The sequence below is a fragment of the Apaloderma vittatum genome, unplaced genomic scaffold (assembly GCF_000703405.1).
Source record: "Apaloderma vittatum isolate BGI_N311 unplaced genomic scaffold, ASM70340v1 scaffold23130, whole genome shotgun sequence".
Classification (NCBI taxonomy): Eukaryota; Metazoa; Chordata; class Aves; order Trogoniformes; family Trogonidae; genus Apaloderma; species Apaloderma vittatum.
The window spans coordinates 16059-24942 of NW_009694269.1; the positions used below are offsets into that span (position 1 = coordinate 16059).

General features: G+C 43.7%; 1 protein-coding gene across 1 annotated transcript in view; it reads right to left on the reverse strand.

Moving 5' to 3' along the window:
* The window catches only part of AQP11 (aquaporin 11), a gene marked incomplete at its 5' end in the record, with an annotated part of 11454 nt that extends 2581 nt beyond the window's left edge, over positions 1-8873 (reverse strand). The window contains 2 exons of the mRNA XM_009867202.1: positions 2850-2966; positions 8351-8873. Coding sequence (XP_009865504.1) covers positions 2850-2966; positions 8351-8873 — 640 coding nt within the window. The remainder of the gene's footprint in view (positions 1-2849; positions 2967-8350) is intronic.
* Between the last annotated feature and the right edge of the window lie 11 nt (positions 8874-8884).

Below are 8884 nucleotides of genomic sequence, written 5' to 3' on the forward strand. Positions count from 1 at the left end.
CAGACTCCTAAAATAATTCCCCCAAACAAGAACAAAGGAATGTAACCAGCTAAGATGCGGATGCTGGGGAAAGCGGCACATCAAATCAGCATCTCGCGATGACCCTGCCAGTTTCTAGGAAGCCTGAAACAGTATTTCTGCTGACACGTGGATTCTGAAAGTAATTTTGACAACTGAATTTAAAATACCCCTTCCCTCATCATCTGTGATTCGCCTTAGAGGTTCTTTTCACAAGAATTTGAGTATCATCCAAACAGGTTATTTTCCTACATGTCTCATTATTTGGATGAGTTTTGGAAGAAAAAATTCTATGATTCCAGAGAATTCTGTAGAATGGAATTCTATTAATTCAATTCAGTTTTCAAATTCAACTGTCTCCTCTATACTTCCACCTTGGAAATCCTACATTTGTTTATAACTCCTGGTGTCTACAATAAGGTCTGTGAGTATCCCTGAAGCTCCCTTGTTTTGTAATGAGGTTCTTATACAACCAAGAGACTGCTCAGCCCTTCAGGTGATCCACAGACCTGAGATCTGTGACAAAATGTTTGACTACAGTAGTGAATCTGCCCAAAAAGAGATGTGGCATGAGTATTCATGTATTTAAAACTGCTTTGTCTGGAGTTCCTTCCCCTGATACATTAAGAGGCAGCACTCAGTACACGGTGTATGTGTTTTCTCTGTGTTAACTAATGATAAACTGCTGGTTACGCATTTTCACAGAAATGTAACATTACTCCCTAAGAGCATTCTAAATAGAGTAGACAGGCTGAGGGAGCTGGGGGTGTTCAGCCTGGAGAAGTCTCTGGGGGGACCTTATCCCTGCCTGCAGTGCCTGAAGGGACCTACAGGGAGGCTGGGGAGGGACTTTTGACAAGAGTGTCCAGCGACAGGACAAGGGAAATGGATTTAAATTGAAGGAGAAGAGGTTCAGGTTGGATCTTGGGAAGAAATTCTTCAGTACGAGGGTGGCCAGACTCTGGCCCAGATTGCCCAGAGAGGCTGTGGCTGCCCCCTCCCTGGAGATGTTCAAGGCCAGGTTGGATGAAGCTGGAGCAACCTGGGCTGGTTCAGGGCGTCCCTGCCCATGGCAGGGGTTGGGTCAGATGATCCCCAAGGTCCCTTCCAACCTAAGACATGCTGTGATTCTATAAATTCCTCAGGTCATGGTGCCACTTGCTTTAACACCTGCCAATTTTGTTACTCAAGCCAAAAATCACCCGAAGGCTTTCTGCAGAGCAGTTCTGCAGGATGCACCTTGCTATAGAAGTGGAACGCGGTGTTTCAGAACGCCTGCTCTTTCTTTCGATCACTTGCAAAACATTGAATCCCAAGTGCTTACAAGCTGACACATCTCAGATTGAAATCAGGTGAGGCGGCAGAAAGCTGAACTTGAATTCCGAGAAATACCACCAGTATTGCATCAGCTCATCAGCATGATGCCCACCAGCTTTGCCCAAGACACTTCATTAGCTGCGAACCCGAGCAGTGCCTGGGCTTTCATCGTGCTTCCTCTGTCGCTCGTTCATGCTGTTCAGATATCGAATTTAATCCAAGTGCATTACAGCGAATTGAAGTTAGAGGGAAAATCCTGTCTCCGTTTTTGACTGACTGAGAGTCCTTGCAAGTAGAACATGCACAAACACAAACTCAAAGGACGAAGAGAAGTTATGTGTTCAGCTGGAGTCCTGTGGGATATCTCCTGTGTGCGTTTCACAGGCTCCTGTACCTTGCAATAGGATTAGCAGGCATGAAAGACCCAAGGATTAGCACTGCTGCTTTATATACCCTTGAAGCAGAGAGCTCAGGATTTTTAATGACTAACTGTAAGCACGTGTGACGTGGAGCATTTTCATACAACTAGAAGTTAAAACCAATAGTTTCCACAATAAAACCATAATTTAAGCTAGAAAACCCTCAGTTACTAATATTCATTATTCTTAAGGTAAAAACAGATTGTGACCAACAGTGACCGAGGTGGAAAGACATAGAATGGGAACTGTAAAGTTTAGACACTATGGAGATAAAAAAGATTTTATATTATGATATTAATAATTGAGAAAGCATATTTTAAGCACTCGAGCTAATGCCCGTGGAGTTTTCTTTAATTAATCAGACCCATGTTCTTGTATACTGTCACCAAACAAGACAGAAACCGCAAGCTGAGCAGCACGTTTCTCCTTCTGAGCTTACATCAGGCTGATATTCACTGCCAGGCGGCCTCTTCTCCTTCTCAATATTCTGCTAGAACCTACAAGTGGGCCGTTGGTCAGCGGGTGAATTTGCAGCGTGCCTCACGCAGGTATCAAGTCCCGAACAGTGGGCAGCCTCGAAAGGATCGTGCTCCAAAGTAAACAGCTGTTGGTTTATAACTAACTAGTTACCCCCAACCTAAACACCAACCTTTTTCCATTTAGAATCGTGCTGTTTGTGGGGTTTCGGTAGGTACCTTTTCTTGCTCAAAGTACTTGGACTTTGAACGTGACACCTAAACTAAACAATTATATAACCTAATAGAGTCTTTTCTTAAAATAAACTGATCAGAACACTAGGTATGATTTTGAGAATAAAACTATTGTTTGAAATTCAGGATTAGAGGCTTGATTCACAAAACAGTGTTACAGGTGTTCTACACAGAGCATTAAACGAGTTTAAAACAACTGCCTATATTTGCAAAACAAAACCGTGATTCTGAATCACTTCTTTGCACAAGTTACAACTGACTGTTTTCTGGATTTTGTTTAAAGCAGAAAACAAGCAGACTGTCGTATAAATAATATCTATTTTCTGACTTCTGACCCATGTACTAAACACCACCTCCTGAAATCCATAACGTATTAAGAACTTACCTAAGGATGGGGCTATCCAGTACACTAGGGAGTAACTCAAAAATCTGTCATAGAAGCAATTTGCATGTAATGAATAAGCCAGCGCCGGGTTAAATATTGCTCCTGTGAGATTTCCACCTGCAATAAAACACGAACCACATTGCTTAATGCTTATTTTAAATGAATATTGAAAAGCACACACACAGAACAACAAGAGATGCACACTCTGCAACAAACTGCATTAGCAGAATCCATTTGAGCGGATAAACTTTTCTGAAGTTATACGAGATGACATACGTTTAACTGTTTTCTAAAATATTCAAGGCATAGGCTTGGATATTTTATCTCTAGCAAGTACTGTTTGAAGTGTTTGGCTACTGTTGAATGTTTTTGTTGATAAAACTGTAAGCTGCTTTGCTAATGGTCTGTATCAGGCTTTTAGAAATTACACAAATATCAGTAAAGAAATCCTGAGCTTTCATTACATCCCCATGTTGCATGTAAAATGTACAAGATAAGGGAAGAAAACCTGTCAGGTGCTGTTCTTGCTAAGCTGACTTCTAAACTTTCTTATTAGAACACTTAATAGTATCAGAGCAAGTTATAAAACATTAAGGTTATCACGTATACCTGTGGGGAAAGCCTTCACAATAGTTCTGTATGTTGTCTGAAGAAAATAAAAGCAGACCTCACTCCACTCTCTTGGAAAAGGAAGGTTAAAGCACTCAAGCATCTTTCCTGGCCCCTGCCTTCAGGTGTGAATGAAGCTGCCTGAACATCCTCTCAATAACTAGCTCCAAACGCACACCGTGCTGGGGACTAAACTGTCACTGTGCTGCGGATGAACCTGGAGGTAAGCGGGCTTAATTCTGACAGATGTTGTTCCTCTCATTGTGGTCCTGCAGAAAAAGCATTACGCAGCAGAATTACCTCTATTGCTACACTATGAGTTACTAACCGCCTCGTATCTGGTTTATATAACATTTTAATGGCAATAGGTTAATAGATAATTGTGTCTAGTTTCTTAAAGCTTGCTCTTGGATTCTCCACTAAGCCAGCAGGAGCTTTGAACTCCCCTTCGGGCAAACGCCGTGCTGCTGTAACCCTCATTTGTTACGAGCCTGCAGGCATTCTCCAAAAGTTTTAGTAAGGTCTCTTCCGTATTTCTCTTTCTATAGTCTCCTTATTATTTCTCTTACCACTATTACAGGTCAGGAAGGCTTTAATCCTTGTTGACATACTCAATTTACTCTGGTTTTACGCTTGTTCTCAGCAGCGACTTGATTTACCAGGCAGTCTGTTGCTCTGCCCGCTGACACGTTAACGTTGCCAGGAAGGCCGGCTACAGTAATTTACTTTGCTTTAATCTGTTTACAAATTCACTGCTTCTGCTTTTATATCCACAAACATACATTAAAGGGTAGACTTTTAGGATGCAGTTGCTGGTTTTGAACATTAGAGTTTTAACTGCTGTATTTCTTTAATATTCATTACTAGTAACTACTGGAATATAAGCCATAGGCCAGCACCATCTTATTTTAAAATATTTATTAAACATCTTAGTCTGTGTACCAAAGAAGATAAATGATTTTACGGGAAAAAGAAGCGTAACATCTTTGTCGTACACAGAAAAACTTAAAAAGGTGAAGTAATGTGTACTCCACACAATGGGTGAGAAAGTAATTTTAACCTTTGAAATTAATAAAGGCAAAACGAAAATTAGGGAGAAACTCAGAATTAAAAGCAGGTATGCTATTTTTACCTCGACAGGTTAGGTGCAGAAAGATCTAACCAATTTCATACAATCCTGACTTCACTGTAATATTGCCTGTAAATGAAAAACCCCTCAAAAGGCATATTTTTTTTCTTCCCCTAATTAAATATTTTCCCAAAGGAAATATCCAAAAATACTCTTTACCAACATGTATATGATCTGCATCCTTAGCTTCTGAACCGTTCCCTTAATGTGCAAAGACATAACATTCTCTTTTTGCTTCTATTTAGTAGAAGAAACGGAGTGAATGCAGTATCAGAGTTTTGTATACAGCATGTACTACTATAAAAATTTGGTCTGTGTAAGACTAATGTAAAAAAAACCCCACAAAACCTAAATATTTTTAACTATGGAAAATAGAAGAAAGAAAAACCAAAGGAACAGCCAGCAATTTTGAAAATACCGTACAATCTGATGGTATTTGTTGGAGTAAGTTGCATGGCACCCCTAAGTACCTTTTATGGGTACACACAGCAGCACCCTATCAACACGTCATTTAGTCAACCCTACAAATACAATTTAATGCTTTTGAGCCCTGTGTGTGTACCAATACCTTTAGGCGGCTGTAAGCCACAGTGACGGGGCTATCCACCAACATTTTAGCCAAACCACATTGGAAGAAGAGTTATTCCTTCTCAGTCCCTTTTTACACAGCAATTATTCCTCTTACAGGACGCAGCTTTCACACTCAGAGTAGCACATAACCGATGGAATGAAATACGAGATCCTATGTAGGAGATGTATTTTCTAACATTTCTGATTCACTCATAACTGCAATAAACACAGGTCCTGAAAGCACAACTGATTTGGTTTCGAATGTAAAAGGAAAACATTAGCAGGAACAGGTTGCTCAGAGAGGTTGTGGATGCCCCATCCCTGGAAGTGTTCAAGGCCAGGTTGGATGGGGCTTGGAACAACCTGTTCTAGTAGTGGGAGAGGAGTGTCCCTGCCCAGGGCAGGGGGGCTGGAAGGAGATGATCTTCAAGGTCCCTTCCAAATGTAACCATTCTATGATTCTATGAATTTTATTTTGTAAATTGAATGGGCCTTTCTGAGTTCCTAGCTAGAACGCTGTATCTGTCAAATTCAAGTGAGAAAAATCGTTTATACAATGTAACTATTTGCTATGTTTGTAGGAAAAAGGAAGAATGTTACCACTTTGCCTAAATTAGCATTGCTTTGCCTAAACTTGCACTGGCTGCCTTGTCTTTTGGTGGTGGGCGAGAAAGAAAGATCCATTCCTCTTAAGTTCCTTCTAAACAGTTAATGACGAGGTGCAGAGGGTTTCCGGAGAATGATCCAGCCCAGCTGAGTTAAACATCTGCCACTCTTCAAAGATGAGACCTCGGCCTGCTGTAGCACCTCATCTGCAAGTCCCTCTTCCTTCTGTACTTACGAAGCATCACTTCTCAACCTGGAGGTGGAGCAGACGTGCTTGGGCTACGCCACAAGACCCGCACGACGTACCGTGGGTCGTACGGATGCAACAGTCGTGGTCGAGGCTGCCTGCTAGGCCCTTGGCTCAACTACCTGGCACGCTGTCAGGAGGCTGTGCTGAGCACCTGGGGGCAGGGGGTCCCAAAACGGAGGAGGAAGGAGAACGGAGGCTATCCTGTAGCTGTGGGCAGAGGAAAAGGGGCAGGAAGAAAGGTTTGAGAACCTCTAAGGTGCCCCACGTGCACCTAACCCAACCTTCCACTGGAAGAAGAGATCTGTGACAGCACAAGCCTGTGACTTGATCACAGGAAGAAATTCATAGCAGCAGCCTGCTCCTACACTTGTTGTGTAACAACTCAGTGAGAGGAATCTTGGGTTTTACACCCTCCTCTACTTCAGGAGACTTCAATCCACACCTCAGGAGCGCACAGCAAACGCTGGGCTGGTGACTACTGCAGGAGGAGGACAGCACTTCTCACCTTTCATAGAATGACTTGCATTAGAAAGGACCTTAAAGATCATCTCGTTCCAACTCCCTGCCACGGGAAGGGACACCTTCCTCTAGAGCGGTTGCTCAAAGCCTCATCCAGCCTGGCCTTGAACACTTCCAGGGATGGGGTATCCTTCCTTTTGAAGGTGAGCGTACAGCAAAGAGTGCAAACCTTAGAAACGCTGGAGCAGAGTGAACAAGAAAGAGTCAAATTTTCCACTAAACGGGATAAAACTAGGTTCAGGAGCGTACATATTCAGAATGCATATATATTTTTACAGTAGACTTGATTCTATATTGAAAGAAGCAGAAGGGAATATGTCCAGGTAGCACAGGGTGTCGTAATCAATAAAGACAAACTGTGGCTGTGAAAGGCCCGGGCGCAGTTGGGCTGAGGTTTCCTAGAAGTACAGGCAGATCGATTGCACTGGAAAGGCGTAACGAGTCCCAGGTTACGACAAGGAAGTGGACTTGGGACACAGCCTGCTCCTCCTGGCAAAAAAATAGCAGGACACTGGGCAGGAATCCTTTGTATGAACTAGCCAAGAGAAATACAATGTAACACGAATTATTTTATACCACTATGTGCTAAGTCGGAAAACACTGTTAAGAATGAGGAATCTTGCTTCCTATGCCTGTGGAAGAGGGAGGATAATCGTTGGCTACCCTTCGACCGAGCAATGCTGAACTAAGTTTAATATGCAAAAATGCACTGACACCTTGCCTGTGCCTTCAAAAATTAATTTTAGAAAGTACTTCAAATTGCTAAGTTAATTTTCAGAATTCTCCATGGGCTTGTTTTAATCTTTCAGGTATTAGCTAATTTCAGCTACACATAATGAGTAAAGGTTTTTTCATTAATACTTCTGAAAATTCAGCGGTACTTTATTCTGCTATACGCTGTTCTGTTAGATAGCGTAACACAGCTTAACCTTCTGGAGAAGACGCCAATGACAACCCAGGTGTCTGCAGATAAGGCAGCGGTCTCCCCCTCTCATAACCAGATTTAATCACTTCCTAGACGGCTTCCTCTGTGATGGGGGCTGTCGCACAAGCAAGGAGATCCGTAAGCATCGCTCTCTCACTTCCCTGTGCCTCAAACTAGGGGATCTCCTTCCCAGTACAACCCGCTCCCTCCCAGTCCTTAGGTGACAAGCAACATAAATCTGGCAGTTCACTGGGGACAACAGGAAGAAGCATCAACAGTTGGCAGAAAGAAGTTTGAGACTGACTCGGCTCCGAGACCGTCCAGGTGACAATTCCCCAGCTCTGGGAAGCAGGAGGTGACAGGCAGGTAGGGGCAAGGACAGGGACACACCAGGTATTTAAGGTTTTACCACAGCTAAATAAACTGCACTGATATGAATTATTCATTATTTAAATGCAGAACTCCCATATTACCAGCCTGTACCCTGCCGTTGCACAATCAGCGTTTTTATCCCCGACGCTCTCTCGCAATGCCACTTAGAAATCAGAGCACATTGTGCGAAATCTCTCACGCTACCCAAAGGCAGATTATGAAACGATCCTTCGCTGAGAAATTTTAGCAGCGTACTGTCAAACTCTCAACCACATTTGCCTGTAGACTTGACATCAGTTTAAATTTGTAACTCGTTTCATTCTTAACCCCACACCTGCCTGGAATCTAGCCAGGCGAACTTCACATAAACTCCAAATGAACTCTGCGTATGCAAGACCAAAGATTTGCCTTCAGATGTGTTGGTGGTTTTTTTAAAAAATAATAATTTTGCATCTTAACACTTTTAAGAAAATAAAACCTTCTGTGCAGGAAAAGAGGACAAAAACCCCCAAACAACTAACCTGCATATACGAGCATGGTGATGAGAAGAGCTATCAAGTGGACTTTGTATTTGGGGTGAACGCGTTCCACTCGCAGGACGGTCAGCTGGAAGACGACAGAAAAGAGCAGTTCTATGCAGAACGCCTGCACCTCCGTAATCTGCATGGGGTTGCTGCAGCGCTGCGAGAGGGCTCCAAAATGCGGCTCTGCCAGCTCCAGGCTCCAGAGAAAGCGCATAAAGGCTCTGGCAAGCACCGCGGCCGCGAACTGAGCGCCGATCTGGAGTCCTCCCGCCTTGAGCGACGTCCCACCGGCCCACACCAGCTGCAAGGTGCCGCAGGGGTTGCACGCGTTGCCGCTCAGGGTCAAACCGTGCAGGACGGTGAAACCGTAGGTGAGAGCCAAGGCAGCGTGAGGCTTCGGCTCCACGTTGCCGAGCAGGCAGAGCTCGTTGGTGCAGGCGCAGATCTGGAAGGTGCTAAACATCTCCAGGAGGAAAGCGCGAAGGCGCTGGTGGGAGCGCAGCCGGCGGCGGGCGAACCTCCTGCCCAGCC